Below are 16,982 nucleotides of genomic sequence, written 5' to 3' on the forward strand. Positions count from 1 at the left end.
ATTTCAAGACATCAAACATAGAATTAACCTCTAACTAAGGACAACCTGTTTTAAACAAGGGTTTGAACAAAAAAAGCTGACTGTTGCCTTTGACGGGTCAGTGTTTCTTATGTCTCTGGAATATGTATGGATTTTCTCACCTGTGCCTCTGGTTCCTGTTACCAAAAATGCTATAGAAGTAAAGTGGTGGATGGAAACAAGGCTCTGTTACAGATACCAGAACCCAGTGCCCTTCAATTCCTGTCTTTGCAAGAGCTGTGGAAACAGGAGGACTAGCTCTCATTTGAATTTTTACATTGTTTCTTTGTCCAGAAAGAATTTGCATGGCAATATTTAGTTCACCAAGAAAAGCAAATTGGAGAGAAACAAAATTTTCCAAGCTATACTAAGTAATTCCATTAAAAATTTACTTATGCATTTTTTTCCTGAATATATTTCTACTTCAGAAGGAATGAAATGTGAACTACAGAAAAGCATGGATCTACAGATATTTATCTTCAGGACTTATTTTTAAATTAAATTGTGTTATACCAGTTTCTATGAAGGAATGAAGTTTGTCCTTGACATGCATATGGCCAAACTTCCAGACCCCATGAGATTCCTGAATAAGGCTGAGAGACTGGCACATGTTACATGCCTGAGGGACCCGAAAAAGGCAAACACTAGAGCAGCTTGTAGGCTAGGGATGAAAACAGTTGTCTGAGAATGTTGGTTTTCCTCTAGGCTGTAAGTTTCTGGATGACAGCTAAGCCTCAGCCTTCCTTGCCAAAGTATTTCCTTCTGAACCAGAGCTGCACCTCATCCCTCAGACCTTGTCCCTGCACAACTTTGCAGAGTACAAATCAACATATCCATGGCCCCAGGGTTTCACTGGAGCTGCTGATGGGTGTTGTGTGTATTAGCAGCCATAATGAGGTGACCTTTTTCCTACACAATGCACTTATCACAGCCTTATTGTGAAAAACATTTCTATCATTCACTTTGGGTTAATTGCTATGCCACCAGTGGAGTTCAGATCAAGGCAGAAAAATGTACATAACTACATGTATCTATCTGCATGTTTTGCGTGTCCTTGTTTCATTACAGTCAGGAAACCTCCACAATGCAGTTAAAAACAACATCCAGCTCACCACAAAGTGTCTACTTGGCTCTCTAGGCACCACTGAGAGTAGAGACCAGAGTGGAAACTTACACATAGAGGTGTAGCTGACATCTCTAACATATGGCTACCTAAGCAAAGGTACCTCTCTCAGTGGCTCTGCTGTACCAGGCCATTCGTCACTGCAGCATGCTGACCCAGCTTTGAAGAGACACTCATGCCATTTTGTTCTTCCAAAACAAATATTCCACATTCACACTTATTGGAAGTAAATTCCATTAAAGCAAACAGAGCTGTATTTCCTTAGACCACACCCACACATATCCCACGAGGTCCATCTATCCTAGTGCAGATATTTTAAGGCGGGACACAGGCATCAAAATGTATACACAGCAGAGGAGCTGGGTAAACAGGGCAGTCAAAAGTGTGCTTATAGGATGGGTTTCAGAAAGGAAACTGCTTAGCACTGCCTAATGAATGAAGTCAGCTAGAAAAGCCAAATGCTCTGTCAGGAGTCTTCATACCAGAGAGGAGGTTTTGTGGTTACATCTGAATGACACGCTGTGTTGAGAGAAACCCAAGCACGACATGTTGGTTAGGGGTGCATACAATATATAATATGCATATAACATATATGTTTTATATACATAAAACATTTGTAAAGTATTTTTTAAATCAACAAATTAGTGTCTCAGAGTGTCATGTTATTACAATTGTGCTGTACCTGCAAACAGGGTGAGAAGCTGCATTTACATTTGAAAATTGAAAATACAAATTACATTTGTACATCTGAAAATGTATTTACAGTTGATAAAGTTAAGAAAAATATGATGGCAGCACTTGGCAATGTGTCTTTTGAAATAAGATTGAAGAGCCCATTAATTTGAAGTTGTTAGCATAATGGTTTATGCCATTAGGTATCAAATCTCTTTTTGTAATTACAGAAGAGATCACAACCAACAAATAACAAAATTGTGTTTAGGTGCTCAGGAAAAACAAATTAGTTTAATCTACAGTCCACAGACATTTGAGAGCCATATGTTACTGTTGCCTTTGTTATTTTTGAAAGCTGCTATGATTTATTACTCTAAACATATAGCGACAAATTGAAAACATGGATTAAAATGTCTCCTACTTGACCTTTTCAGAGCTATCCCATGAATATAAATATTTATTTTATGGATTCAGCAGCTGCTGATCAAGTTATATATTTTGAAAAGTATTCTTTGAATTATAATGCCACCATTCAAACGACATAGTTCCACAATAAATTTTGTAGGCGTTTTATGCTAATAGGCACCTTACAAACTGTTGTATAACCTCCATGAACTCACACTGCATGAGTGGTTGTAGAGGCATGTGATGGTTGGTAACTTGGTGATCTTTGCATCGTAACAATACAAGAAATCCCCTCTGACATCAACTCTTCACCTGAAACAAATCTTAACTTCTATTTATTCATTCAGAGATAAGAAATCAGTCGGCTATTGTGAATAAAATAGGAATGTATAACAACAAAACAAAACCAAGTAGTTTCCATTTTCCCTTGGATTTTTATTCCCGTTCACATTGGTAACACTTTCATTCTTAGCCTTGCCCTTTTTTCTCTCAGGCACTGCAGTCTCAGTGAGGACCTGAGTTGTCTTCACTTGGCGCAAAAGCAAAATAAAAGGTGCAGTGATTGAAGACAAATAATAGAAGAAGCACATTGTCCCAATGGAGCTACTAAATTTTGGTGTGGATTACAGCCTATTCCCATCTGTGCCTCGTCTGTTTGAGCCATGGAGGGAGAAAAGATTACTTAATTGCTTTTCAGTGTGCATGTCTGCTGTAGGATCAAGCACACAACCAGCGAGCTCTTACACTCATGCAAAGAAGTCTTGAGGTTATCAGATTTTTTAGTCCTTGTCCTGCAAAGCAGCGAAAACAGTCTGGTGTCTCTATGCTGGTTAGTATTATACTACTTATTATAAATCTATTCAAAATCCCCATTTATTGTAACTACACAGGTTTACCAATGAAAAAGAAAATAACACCTTCTGGGAGTTCTTGTTTCAGCTACCCTAGAAAAGGGATTTCTAGAAAACCTTTATTTTTCAAATTTGAGTCTGTTTTACTTACCCTGTGTTTTCTGTGTCCTCCACAAGTTGTGACCTGCCCAGAATGCACCACCTCCCTCTGTTACACCCACAAAATTGGGGCCTCCAATATGTAATTTACAGATTTAGCCCACAGAGTGTCTTCTAAATGACATTTATCCGAAATGCTTTTTCAAGTGCTTTCAGTCTCAGCTTGAATATTCCTCTGCTTTGATAACCACCTCAGATGCTTTTGCTTCTGTCTCTGGCCTTGTTTATAAAGATATTGCTCAGTAAGTTAGGGAATGAATTTACAGCTTCTTGTCACTAACTCTCTCTGTAAACACCCCTAGAGCACACTAAATTGCCTTGGTTTGAACCAACTTAATCTCCTCTCAATGCCTTGTGAAATATCTAATGCTTTCTGCAAACTGAGTGACCACAAAAGAGGGCATGCAGGAAACCAAATTAGCTGTAAAATTACAGCTGAACACACTACTTTCTGTAGAAAAGCCATCTATTTCAGTTAATTCTTTGCAACTAGGTCGAGGTGATGATACATCAGCATCCCTGAGAAGAAGCTCCATTTGCTCTTCCTGCTTTCACTTTCACTGTCATGACTGTAGAGCTGGTGTCTAGTCAGTGAGAGAATCTTATTATAGTAACATCCAAATATGACACACAGCAAGGATTAAAGTGTTATCCAACTTGTAAATGCATAAGCAGGCTCCCTGGAAACAGAATTCAGACTGATATTTTCATTTTCAAACCTGTATTTTTCTCCATCTGAGTAGTCAATGGAGCATCTTCTTTTCTAAGTAAGATCCAATTATAATGAGAGCTTGGATTGACAGGAAACATTATTATAACTGAATGAGCTGTCAAATCCATGATTAATAAGGTTTTTCATTTAGGTTCAACAATAGCAGCATTAGACTACTGCCATATTATTATTCAATAACTCATAGCATTCATAAGAAGGTTTATTTTCCGTTTCAGAGGGTAGACCGAGATGTTTCACATTCAGCTATTCGTATGGGCAGAAGTGGTTTCAATATTTCATGAGATGATTTTATCTCTATTTTTCCAGAAGATGCAAACTAATGAAAAGCCTTATGCAAAATCTAAGCCTGCTGTTTGAGGATTTAGTTTCTGTTTTCCTTCTAGCTCCTATGTTTTTGCATCCATATTCCTATTGCTCAACCCATAAAAAGAGAGAGGGAGTATGAATAGTGTAGGAGGTTGATAGCTTGGGTGTTCACACCACCAAATGCTGATGATATGGAGTGAAAATAGGAGGCAAACCAAGACCTCTCTGGTCTGTGTGTTCAGCGAGGTGCAAGGAACAGATAAAGAGTAGATATTTCATGTTAGCCACCATGTATGTATGCACTCAGCTGGCTCAAACAGAGAGTATTTTTATATTACACAGCTTTTCACTTTTATATGAGAGAAAATGAGGGCAGGATAGTTATGAATTAAGTTATTCACAAGGGGAAAATATAATTTTCAGAAAAAAAAGTGCTCACCCTCAGTATTTTGTACCAAAAATGCAATTCCCTCCATCCTACATAAATTCTGCTTTCCCAACCCATTTCACAGCTTGATAGAATGTAACTGGATATTCTGTTTTTCTGTTTCACTGGTTCTCAATTTCATCTTCCTAGCTTAGCTCCTTAATCCACTCTTCCACCCAAATGGAGGTGTTGCTCAATCACTGCAAGTAGTATAATGATACGTCAGATTGACTTCAAAAAAATAACCTTTTAGTCCAGCATTTATTTAACATCATCAGTTATGTCTGACTACTTTTCATACAAGTATGATGTATCAATATAAGATACAGATATATAGATATATATATATATAGCTAGAGAGCTAGTGAGCTATCTAGATAAGTAGATAGATGTAACCTGTACTGTAGCTACCTCTTTCTTCATTTTCTTCTCTTGCTGACACCTTTCACACTTGCACAAACTAACCTTTAACATGCAACCCTTAGTTTAATGTTATCATCTGTCGAAGTCCCACAATCTGGGGAAATTTATGGAGGCATTGTATGAAACATCTGACTTTCCTTCCATAACTCTTTTTAGTCTTGAAACTTCTACCTTCTGTAAGCCAACTGGTGAAGACAAGGCGAAACCAGATATACCACAGCAGATGCAAAGGACAAGCACAAAGACCCGTGTCTAATATTAGAATAAACTATGAAGTGGTTAACAAAAGACTGATCCCTCAAAGGTGTTAGTGAGCCTCAGGGTTAACACCTTTCTATGGTATAAATTCTTAAATAAGTTATTCTTTCTTGTTTCTTCCTCTTTCAAATACACACACATCAGAATCCATCTGTCCTAGACAACTGTCACTTGTTTTTTTTCTTTTGTAGATTAACTTCCCTTTTGTAGATTAACTTCCAGCTAAAAACTTTAAACAAGGCTAAAATGTACTAATCTCCAGTAATTTCATTGTTGATATTTTTATGAAAATACTGTTTTTTGCTATTGCAATAGCCAATGCACAAAATGCTGCATTAATAGAAAAATCATTCTTGTCTATACAAATATCCAAGATGTGAAAATGAAGCATCGTGTCCCATTTCACAGACAGAGGAGACAGCTACATGAACAAGTTGCCGCCTAGTAAATGAGCATGGATTTACAGCTCATTTAATACTCCATGGCAACTGTCTGTGTGGTTACTGCTCCAGAGTAAATGCGAGGCAGCTCTGACCCTTACTGAAAGCAAGGCAATGTATCTTGCGTTTACCTGAGCTTTAAGCATCCATATAAAGTAACTAATGAGCTGTAAATCCACAATCCCTCTTCACACCTGGTAGTTTCTTCATGTATCTGGAGGCAATGATATTTATGTGATTTGCCTGTGGTCACTGAAGCAGCATTTACAGAAGTGGAGATGTAAACCAGACATACTGAGCTCCTGTGAACCCCTCTCCTCACATGGTCAGAATTTTCTTGTAGAGCTACTGTTCAATTGCTTGGCACATTTCCCTTCAAATGACAGTAATTCACAAGCAAACTCAACCACTTTTTCCTCATTAATACTGCAGCACATGCATTTACCACTTATGCAAAACAGATGGATCCCTAAAAGTAGCTTCCAGATACAGTTTCTTCATTTCACACATAAAACATTATTTACTTTTCAAAGACTCTTAAATTTAAAGTTTAAAGCTGATGCTTTGGGAATAGCTTTATCCTGGTTTATTTCTCAGATTTCAACTCTAGGTAATCAAGAGTCTAAACTAGAGCAGAGTCTAAGCAGAGTTCATCATCAGTGTTGTCCATCAGGGTGGTCCATGGCATGCCCCAAACTAGTAAAGAGCTTGCTTTATTTTCCTTTTTTCCCACCAGTAACTCCTATTAAGTGACCCTCTACTTAGACTCCATCACACTAGTTCAGGTGGGCCATTGATACAAGCCACTGTCTACAGTCACTGCAAGCCTGGGGTCCCTGCTCTGGTTTTTCAGTGGCACTACAGGAATCACAACAGACTTGAACACTCTGTACATTTTTAATCCTCTCATTATCCTGTATCAAAAAAACAAAAAAAAGAAAATCTGAACCACTACATTACAACATACTGCCATGACATCTGTTTACTAGTAAAATTGTTTCATGTTCTGAGGCAAAACAAGACAGAAATGTTAAATACCTTGAAAAAGGTTGGTGTAAATAATAAACCTCTATTCATAAAGAAAAAAAAAATTGCGGTAAAGACAATAAATACATTATTTTTAAGCTTTTAAAAGCTCCCTCATCATACTTTTTTATGCCATGTCCATGGACAAACACATTCAAAAAGTAAAGAGAGGAAGCCCAGGGCTTGGACAGTCATTACAAATTTTAATAGATTTGATGAGTCTTTCCACAGCACTCTCTGTCTCTTGATAATTTTCAATTCCTCACTGCGAGGACTCTCTGGAAAATGTGAACCATGGCTACAAGTCTTTTAGGATGTGACCCTGCTGTCACACTGACAGCAACTTCCTCATTTCTTTTCACGTCTTTCAAAGCATAATCCCAACCTTCTGGGATGCTTTCATTACCAGAATGCTCAGCTGACAACACTGCCAAACCTTAATTTCATGAAAGAGGGCATAATGTGAATGGGCAATGTCAGTGCTGTCCCTTACACTGACCACATACGACACTTAAGTGACTTTAGTGAAGATTCTTCTTTTTCTTTTTTCTTTTTCCATTGTTTTTTAGCAGTGGCTATATCAACACCAGTTGATTACACAGCGCCTGGAAGACATCACTGGACTTCATTTCAACCTGTGCCAACTACCTCTTTCCACACGGTTCCCAGGCATAATCTGGTGATTATAGCACCCCAGGGCCCATTCCCACAAATAAAGAGACCAAAGTCTCCAAAAAGCAGCCACCAGCTACCCCATGCCAGCTGGCTTTCGGTGCCCTGAAAAGTTCCTGAAGCTGTTTGAGCAGGGATGGAGTCAGAGAGCCTGGGAGCTGCCCAGAGCTCCAGCAGCTGGCTCTGTGGCATCCTGGGGAGCTGCCTGGCAGGTCACTGCCACTGCTGCAGACAGACATCGCAGGAGTATGGGACTGTGCTTCCTGCTGGAAATTTGCTGTGCTTTAGATTATCTCTGGCAGTTTAAACTGGAAAACTTTTCCAGTGATTTCCAAACAGAAGTCCAAAATACAGTCCATAATAGGTAGTGCTTCAACAGCTAGATATCCACAAACACAAAATTTTCCAATTTTCTTGCTGTGAGGAGAAGGGCAAACGGTAAAATGCAGCCTGCAAAATGGCTTTGTGGGAAGTCAGGCTTCTTGGAACCCCAGCTGAAAAAAAAGATATTTTTATCACCCCACTCCCTAAATTCTATTTTTGGAGAGTTATCCTGCTGCAGCTGTTCCTTGAATTTTAGATTTATTGTTTTACTTTTCTTGTCCTGCTTCATAATAATACATAATTATATGATTTTATTATGCTATGTGTTTTATTATGTTAGATGATTTCTGTGAGACAGGAAAAAGATGCACCAGCCAGTTCTTTCCTTACTGACATCAATGGCTTTTGGCTCACACACTCTGTTCAGGATTTTCCTTCTTATCAAGGGTTCCATATTTTCATGTGGTTCAATATTTTATTTCTTCTGGGCATCCTCTTTATTTTTATATTTCTTTCCTCTTTGTTCTCCAAGTAATTCATTTTTAGCTCTAAATTAAGCAATTTGCTCTTAACCAGTTGGCATTTTCATCAGTCAGCATATCCAAATGTTCATCTGTACCTTCCTTAATTCCATGTACTATATCAGCATTTCCTGTATCACTAATGCCTTTCTGCAATGAGACACCTCAGATTGCCCTGCTGTTTCTTTAGGCAATTATGTACTGCCTGTCCTTCTGGCAGGCACACTGATATCTTCCCCACTGTATTTCAGTTTGAGACTAACATCAAACCACAGTAAGTGCCTCACTGCAGACTTGATGATTCTCTGTGAAAATTTTAAGCTGTTAGTATTTTTTAAAAGTAAGAGAGGGTACTGAGAATATCAGGAAAACTCCAGTCCTTTATTAGCTTGGGCTTTAGGGTTTCCAGTTTCTCTATCAGAGTCCATAGGGTACCCAGCAGTCCTGGTATCCAGCCAGCATTGCTTGGTTTCTTCTGCAGAAAACCCCAGGGTGTGGAGTGAGATGGCACATGCGTAGGCTTCAGCCCAGCATAGGGTAAGGATGTGGACAGGCCTTCCAGAAAATGGTGACAGGCCCCCACATCCAAACACAGCTATAAGGATATCTGCAACAGAGCATCAACACAAAATCCTTCAGCTTGGTCTGTCCAGCCAACAAAAAAATTAAACTGCTTGACACTTGTCAGCATCCTGCTCCAGCTACCCCTTAAGATCCTAGCAGGAGATCCATCCTGTGCTGAGGTTTGGAATACTTGCTGCTGGGGAAGGCAACAAAAGCCTGTGTGTAACTTCAGATGTCCCTGCAACTCCCACTCCTTTATGCCTGTGCCCTCGGCTTCAGCTCACTGCACGAGAGAAGAGCAAGAAGTGGAGATGTGCTGGGAAGAAGCAAGGAACAGGAAAAGGCAAGGCTGCTGAAAGCAGTACAGGGGAATGGGGAATCAATATCATATAGGTGAGGGGTGAGGTGAAGGGCACATGGAGAGTGGAGCATGGGGGAACCCAAACACATGGGTCTGGGGGAATCCGGCATGTGCGTCACAGGATGGGTTTTTGCAGGAAAAGGAGCCCATGGTACAGTGCAGACATGGTTCTCAGAGAAGTGAGAAGCTGCAGCACAGGGGCTTGGAGGGAATTTGGGCCTGATTTACCAGGTAAGACTGTGGTGGGGATGGGATTTTGAGACACTTTGGACACAATGACAGTATGGGTTGGTCCTCAATTTTTAGAGCTGCAGTTCCAGCCTTCACACATTGTTTATTAGGGACTTAGAAAACTAGTGGAAAATGACAGGGAGAAACGATAGAATGTGGGGAAAGAGGGGGAAGAGAGAGTGGAATGTGATATTCCAGAGAAAGGGAAACATAGTCTTCTGTGGGGAAAGGAAAAAAGAGACGAAGAAGAAACACAGGTGCAGCATCAGCAACCACAGTGCCACACCTGTCAGAGATAAACCCTCCTCCTTATATTTGCATATGCGTATTTCTGCATCTGCTAATGAACCTCTTTTTTCTTCTTCATTTCTAGAGCCAGAAGGCTGTTAATTCCAGAAGTCTGTTCTTATCTATTCTTTCCTGGCTGTCCCAGTGTGCATTTTCTAACATGCTTTTGTTTAGGAAGGTTATTTTCTTGCTACACAACAGAAATATTTGTGCTAAATCTACTCTATAAAGGAGACAAAAATGTGAAAAATGCTCCGGAAGCATAAAATAAAGTTATGAGGGAGGAAAGGAGACACTACAGGAAAACTCATTTGCTGAGAAATGCAGCTTATGTCTTATCAACTTAATTCCAGATAAGTCTTCATTTTGCTGTGAAGACAGATGCGATAAATATGTTAATGGCAGATTTTGATAGCTCAGTTTGTAGAACTGCAAAGCCAGATGGAAGTGATAATTTTTCTTTCATTTTAATTTTGAAATAAAAAGCAAGAAAGCAAGAAAGTTCTCGGTATCTTAACACTGTAATGACTTTTGAAAGGATAATGGACCTTAGCACAAAATGACGATTAACTATCATGCCTTGATGCTCCTATTTTATTAAATTCCAGTTTCCTTGGCTGGAATTCTCTCAGTTTTCTTGCCAGAGATGAGCAGATTACTGTTTGTGACTGACTTTTCCAGTTCCACATTCAAAAAGTTATTCAGCAGCAATCCAGCTGGTGGATTTTTTACTGATTCTGCTGTTGCTTAGGTTAGATACATGACGAAACAGACCATTGATAATAGCATTGGATGGAGCTAACATCTCTTACTCCTTATCAGGAGTGAAATACTGCCTTTTTTGTCCCTTAAGCAGCGCCCTGATGGTCTTAGGAGTACAAGGTTAAATTGTGGCTTTCCATGTATTGATTAAGATTGCATATATCTATATCTGGTGTGGACTTTTTGTTTCGATTTGATACAAAACCATTGAGGGACATAGATTAACACCTTAAATGTGTAGGATATTTACTGCTTGAACTGACAGGCAAAAAGAAGGCTAGAAAACTTTTGCTGCTTGAATCTTCTTAAAGGGGAGGAAACAGTAGGTTTCCGAGCAGGTGAAAAAGGAAAATAGAAAACTATTTTCAAGGAAGCTACTAAGTGAAAACTTGGTTTATCATATTTGCAGTGGTGTTTCTAATGTGTGGAAAAAGCAGACACAACTCAGTTGTTCCCTTTATATGAATTTTCATTTCAAGAAAGTGAGGTCCTGACTGAGTACTCCCACAGGAACTCTCCAGGAACGATGCTCCATTCTCAAATCAGTACCATTAACTTCTGGGGTTTTCTTAGATAAGCTCACAAATCAGAAACTGAATAATCATTTACCATTTTCTACATGTCATTTAAAACCCCCACCAAAATTCACTCAAATTATTCTAGAAAAGAGAATGTAGATTTCTGATGAATTTTATAATACATATTACCATAGGATAGACAAAGGATACAAGTTGCTATGTCATCCTTATCCTCAGCTGGGGGTGCTTGTGGGTAGAGGTATTGGCTATTGGATAAATATCTGCTTTCATCTAGTAATATTAGATAGATATCTTCTGTATGAAGTATAAGATTATTTTCATCATTCAATACAAGCTATTCTTTTTCCATTTGTTTAGTTTACATGCATTTTCTTGGGGTTTGTCTTTTTAAATTCAATTAGCAAGTTGAAAGCATATGTGGTCTGGATGTTTCTTATGCAAACAAAATGTCCATATGAGAAGGAAAGGGAAAGTCTATGCTGTGTGGGGAGAGGAGAGATCCCAGGTTCTGGAAGTGAAAGCTGTATCAGCAGGAGCTGAGCCAACTTAATTAGCCCTGTGAAGAGACAGGGCAGAGTGCTTGGTTAATACAGCTGTATCATGTTTGAGGATTCCTCTGCTGTCTCTGGACTTTCCTGAGCTGTGCAGACATCCATGTTTCTGCAGCACTGCACCTTGAACACAAGCAGAGGCAGTTCTCACACTTGTCTGAGGTTCCAGTCCACGCTGGATGCCGATCTCATACAATCCAGTGACTGACATGACCAAAAGTGTGCAGTGAAACATGCAGTCCTGCTCCTGGGCCCAGAGTTTCCTTACCAAGGTCAGAGAAAAGCAGGAACAGACAGCTGGAGCCTCTCTGCTCTCACATCCTTGCTGTGAGCTGAGACAATCAAAGCACAAGCTGTAGCTAAAGGTGACCCACACTTGCAGATAATCCTCAGGTATTGTCAAGAACCAGACAGATCTTAGTCTTCTGTGGACACATGCCGCAGCAGCATTTTATCCTGGAGCTCCAAACCAAGCAGAGCTTCCCAACTGGTGTGCAAGGAAACCATTCACCACTCTCCAGCAAGCAGCCAGAACTCCCCAAGGACCAGGCAGGGAACTGCCTGCAGGAGAAGCGTGGCAACTCATGCAGCACTAAAGCTTATCCCAGGCTGCCACCTTGTCAGGCTTAAGTTCAGCTTATTAGGACGCTCATCTGTTATTTATGCAAATAAGCCTATGCATAGTCACAAAATATGCAAAGATGGCTATTTATCTGTTTAGCACAGTTTCTGACTTTCTGAACCCTCAGACATTCCTGATACATTTAAAAAGAAAACAGAATCTCCCCTAGCACTGCAAAGAGGACAAGGCAGAGCCTAGCTGCTACCATCCACATCTTCTCAGAGGACTCATGGTGCTCAGGATAGAAAAGATAACGCATTCTGTGTGACTTTAAACACAATATGTTACAGCTCAGGATGTTTAATCTAGAGAATAAGGGATCTTTACTTTTTTCACCTTCCCAGGGGAGGAGATTTTCCATATGCATAACTTCAAGCATTTTGACTGCAGTTTATTATTTTTTTAACGCAGGTACCTGCCCCCGCAAAAAATTAAATATGGTCTCCTGAAACAGTGTTTAAATTATCTCCTTTGTCTGGACAGCTGTAGTATAAGGTTGCTCTCACTTATGAATGTTCAAAAGAACCTTGGCTCACCCCTCTTCTGCCCTTACCGCTCTCTTCTCACTTTAGGAAAATATTATCTTCCTCATGAGCCTGATCTGGAGTCAGTATCCACCTGCTTTTCTGCATACACAGCCATCTGTAACTGCAGGAGGTTTGAATCCTCCTGACAAGGGTACAGATTGACCAGAAACACAGCTTTAGGGAATTTTCCCTTAGTTCTTTACCCCCTGGCCAGTACCAGGGTGATTTTGACTGTTAGCTCCATGGACAGGTTTCTCATGTATCCTTTCCTGCATGTTTTATTTCCTTGCATGTCTTATTTAAGATGCTCAGTATTCATTGTAAAAATGAGAAGGAAAAATGTTTCTGTAGTAAAGACAGGAGAAAATGACCCATCTTTTTTTTGTAGTAACCTTATATTAGGGAGCCACCTTATCCATTCAATTCTTCTATGGACTGTTCTAACCATCTCCCAGGATTTATGTGGAGCTTTGGACCTGCATGTGGTCTTGGAATTGGGGAATGAGAGGAGAACACCTCCAGCAGGCAAAGAGAGTTACTCACAAACACTGCCCTTTCAGAGTGGTTATGATTCAACTTTAGTTTCATACCAACACACACAAAAAGAACTTCCTCTGAATCTCCAAAATATAATTACATGAGTTATATTGTACTTAAAGCATAGCAATCACAACACAGGGTGCTCAGTCCACCCTGACATCAGGATGATGATCTCATCAGGAGAGAAAATAGTAATATCAAAAGCAAGAAAACTCGTGGGTTCAGATAAAGACAGCTTAATAAATGAAGGAAAGGGAAAAAATACCCCAAAACAGTGGTGTAAAGGCAGACACTCACCACCTCTGACAAGACTGTTGTCTGACTGGTCTCTGAATTATGGTTGCCCTCCCAGGCAAATCACCCCCTCAGTTTTTATTGCTGAACACACAATTATGTGTCATGGAATATCCCTTTGGTCAGCTGGGGTCAGCTCTCCAACCTGTCTCCTCTCCCAGCCTCTTGCCCGACCCCAGCCAACTTCCTTGGCAAAGCCTGGGAAATCAAGAAGTCCTTGAGGCTGTGGGTGCATGGATGAAAAATAGCCAAAGGATTGGTGTGTTATCAACTCTGATTAAATCAAAAATCAAAAAATACTTTACAGACTGGTGTGAAGAAAATCAACTCCACCTCAGCCAGACCCAACAAAAAAAAAAATAATGAACAAAAGCATTGTCTTAGTTAAACATGAAGAAAATTGTCCTAGAAGGGGCACTTCTTTTTTAACATCAAGTTCTATTCTAAAAGAAATGCTTCTTTTTTTTTCTTTTTTTTTTTTTTAATTCCAACCTATTTCCCGCTTGGGTAAGTGCAAAACAATGAATTCAAAAATTTCAATACAACCTGTCTCTCTGTGAACTTAATTCTGCAATTTCCAGCTGAGCAAAATTATCTTTACATCATGAAAACATATGCTTCCCCTTAATAAAGATTTAAATACAAGCACTTCAAATTTTTCCCTTCACTTTTACAATGGTGCAGTAAAGTATTATCTGTGCAAAATTATACAGCCAAGATTTCTGCTGTGAGTCAGCATGGTTCCGTTGTTTTTCATGGATCAATTAACACACACTGGAGATTTTAGCCATTCCTGTCTGTAATGGCTAATTTGCTTATTACAGGGAGCTGAGAGCCATCTGTGTGTGTGTCATAAGGACACAACAGTGAAATGAAGACTTTAAACCCACAGAACATGACCTGTGCTTGTAAGACGTTCAAAGACAAGGCGGGATACCTTACCTTTGGAGCCTGTTGTACATCAGACACACCTTGCTTAGGCACTGCAAAAATAGGTGGTGGTGGTGCTGCTGTTGGCTTTTTGGGAGGCCTGGGTGGTGGATGAAGGGTCAGGTTTTCATATCTTCGCAACATATAGTATTCCTCTTTGCTGACTTCTTCCACTGTTGTCCTAGTCACAGGTGGTACAACTGTCTGGACATCTTTGCTGAGCAAATGGACCAGCATGTTTAAGCGATACACAGGGATCTCCCAGCTCTCTGCTGGACTACTGGCACTACTGATCAGCAAGTAAGAGTCTGTGATTTCTTCTTCAAACTGAAGACCAGGTGCGGCAGCCAAGACATCCTTCTCGATGGAAAGGTCCCTCACAGACACTTTGACATTGAAAGGCAAATGGAATTCTTTGCAAATCTCAGAAAGGTGGTACTGTTTCTTGTCATGAATCACTTCCACAAAGCCACCTTCCATGTACATGGGGAGGAGCACTTTTTTATATGAATCACTAAGTATTTGGTCACAAGCTAAAACATCTATGAGTTTCTTTCTTCCCTCATACAGAACTTCACTAGTCTGGCATTGCTGAACTAGAAATTGATCTCCAACTGAAACAGATAAAAGCTCTTTAAAAGGGGAAGAAAAGGCTTTAGTTGCTACAACATGAAGATGTTCTTTTTCACTTCTTGCTATCTCTAAGTCATAGGCAGTTGGAAACTCCCGAGGCCTTCTCTTGAACTTTCCTTTGTAGCTCATAGGGATTAAATAATGTCTTTTGGAGGAATCACTTCTCATCTCAGAGGCTAGGACTCTTGCTGCCTGGTACTTTTTGTAGATGACAATCTCTTTCCCTGCAGACAATAAGTTATAAGGTTTTTGGCTTCCCGAAGGCCCTTCCATTATCTCAGCAACCATAGGAAAGTCTTTGTTTGTTCTCTCAAATATATCTTCCAAAGAAAGTGGCTGAAGGAAAGAGCTAATATCATAACAGTCTGTTACATCCTTGACCTCAACATCCAGATCTGAGAGAATATGAACTATGTCCTTTCGAACTGAAAAGAAAAAGAAATGTATTGGGTTTTGTTTTCAAAAATACAAAATACAAGTCCTGTTGACCAGATACTAAAACAACCTCCCCTGAGGTGTGTGCGTCCATGTGTAAATGCGGACCACTAACAGGGCCAGCCAGAGTCTAATTGTTGTAACTTGAGAGATATGGTTATCAGTAATGCACAAGACCACGCAAATTAAGAGAGAGAATAAGGTGTGCAAGTGAGCACAAAGTTTTAAAAAAGAAAAGTCTAGTTCACTATTTTCTCCGCAGCACCTCCAAGTTTAATCAGTTGTTTATCTTCTCAAACTCTTGGGTGCAAGCTGTATTTTTATTCTTTTATTTCATAGCATCTTAGGGTTTCTTGAAATAAAGGAGTGGGGAAATATTTTAATAAATAATTATATATCCAATAGTTTTTGGATCCGTTAACAAAATGTTGCTTCTATGGCCAGACTGGGAGAAAGAAGGTATTTTGATATTTATAAGAATAATTAAAACATCCATAATTATTAGGAAATAATACCACTTAACAAAATGGCAAAGCTTTTGTATAATTAAGAGTAAGTTATTTTTATGAATTAACTCATTTTAATATTATGTCCTTCTCTGGAACTGTTGCATCTTTTTCTGCATCACCTGGTTTCATTCACTATCAGAACTGAGCCATTTAATTTGACAATCCAACAGGGAACAACAGCTCTTTTACCACAACTGAACTTGCAAAATTTTGAATGCAAAACTTCCAAGAACAAAGCTGACTACGTAATTAAGGCTTGTTTAAGAATTTGGCTCTAAGTCAATGATACCACAGATCGCTGACCAATGCAGTAAAATTTAACAAGCAAATAATATTCAATGACTCTCTTCAATATGACTTATTCTGCATAGACCTACGCAAAGGGATAGTATATCCTGAATTCACACTTCCTCATAGCAGGACACACCAATATTTTATACTGAAAATTTATTTTATATGGCAGAGTTCTATGACAGTGATTCAGGGTCTGTTTGCTCCAACTCTGCTTTTGTCACATTGATACCTTGAGGTGATAAACAACCTGAGCACCACAAGGGAAAGACAACAAAGGAAAATGACTGGTGAAAATGAAACTTTCTATGAGCATTTGTGAGAGTTCCACACAAATAACTTGTTCATTATTAATAATGAGAAGTATAGAGGATTCCTGCTCAGAGCCTGTGAAAATGTAATCAGTTATCCCAGTTATCAAGAATCTTTTTTTTTATAGTGGATAGTATTTCTCATACTTTATCTTGTGTCTATTTATAGTTCTCCTAAAAATGATGAAAATCCATTTTTCATGGTCCACAAAAAAGTAGTTATTCATGTACCATGA

At 39.3% G+C, this 16,982-nt stretch overlaps 1 protein-coding gene across 1 annotated transcript in view; it reads right to left on the reverse strand.

Moving 5' to 3' along the window:
* The window catches only part of THEMIS (thymocyte selection associated), a 75,845-nt gene that overhangs the window by 35,394 nt on the left and 23,469 nt on the right, over positions 1-16,982 (reverse strand). The window contains exon 4 of the mRNA XM_058835962.1: positions 14,580-15,625. Within this exon, the coding sequence (XP_058691945.1) occupies positions 14,580-15,625 (1,046 nt within the window). The remainder of the gene's footprint in view (positions 1-14,579; positions 15,626-16,982) is intronic.

This window comes from Poecile atricapillus, chromosome 3, assembly GCF_030490865.1.
Source record: "Poecile atricapillus isolate bPoeAtr1 chromosome 3, bPoeAtr1.hap1, whole genome shotgun sequence".
NCBI lineage: Eukaryota > Metazoa > Chordata > Aves > Passeriformes > Paridae > Poecile > Poecile atricapillus.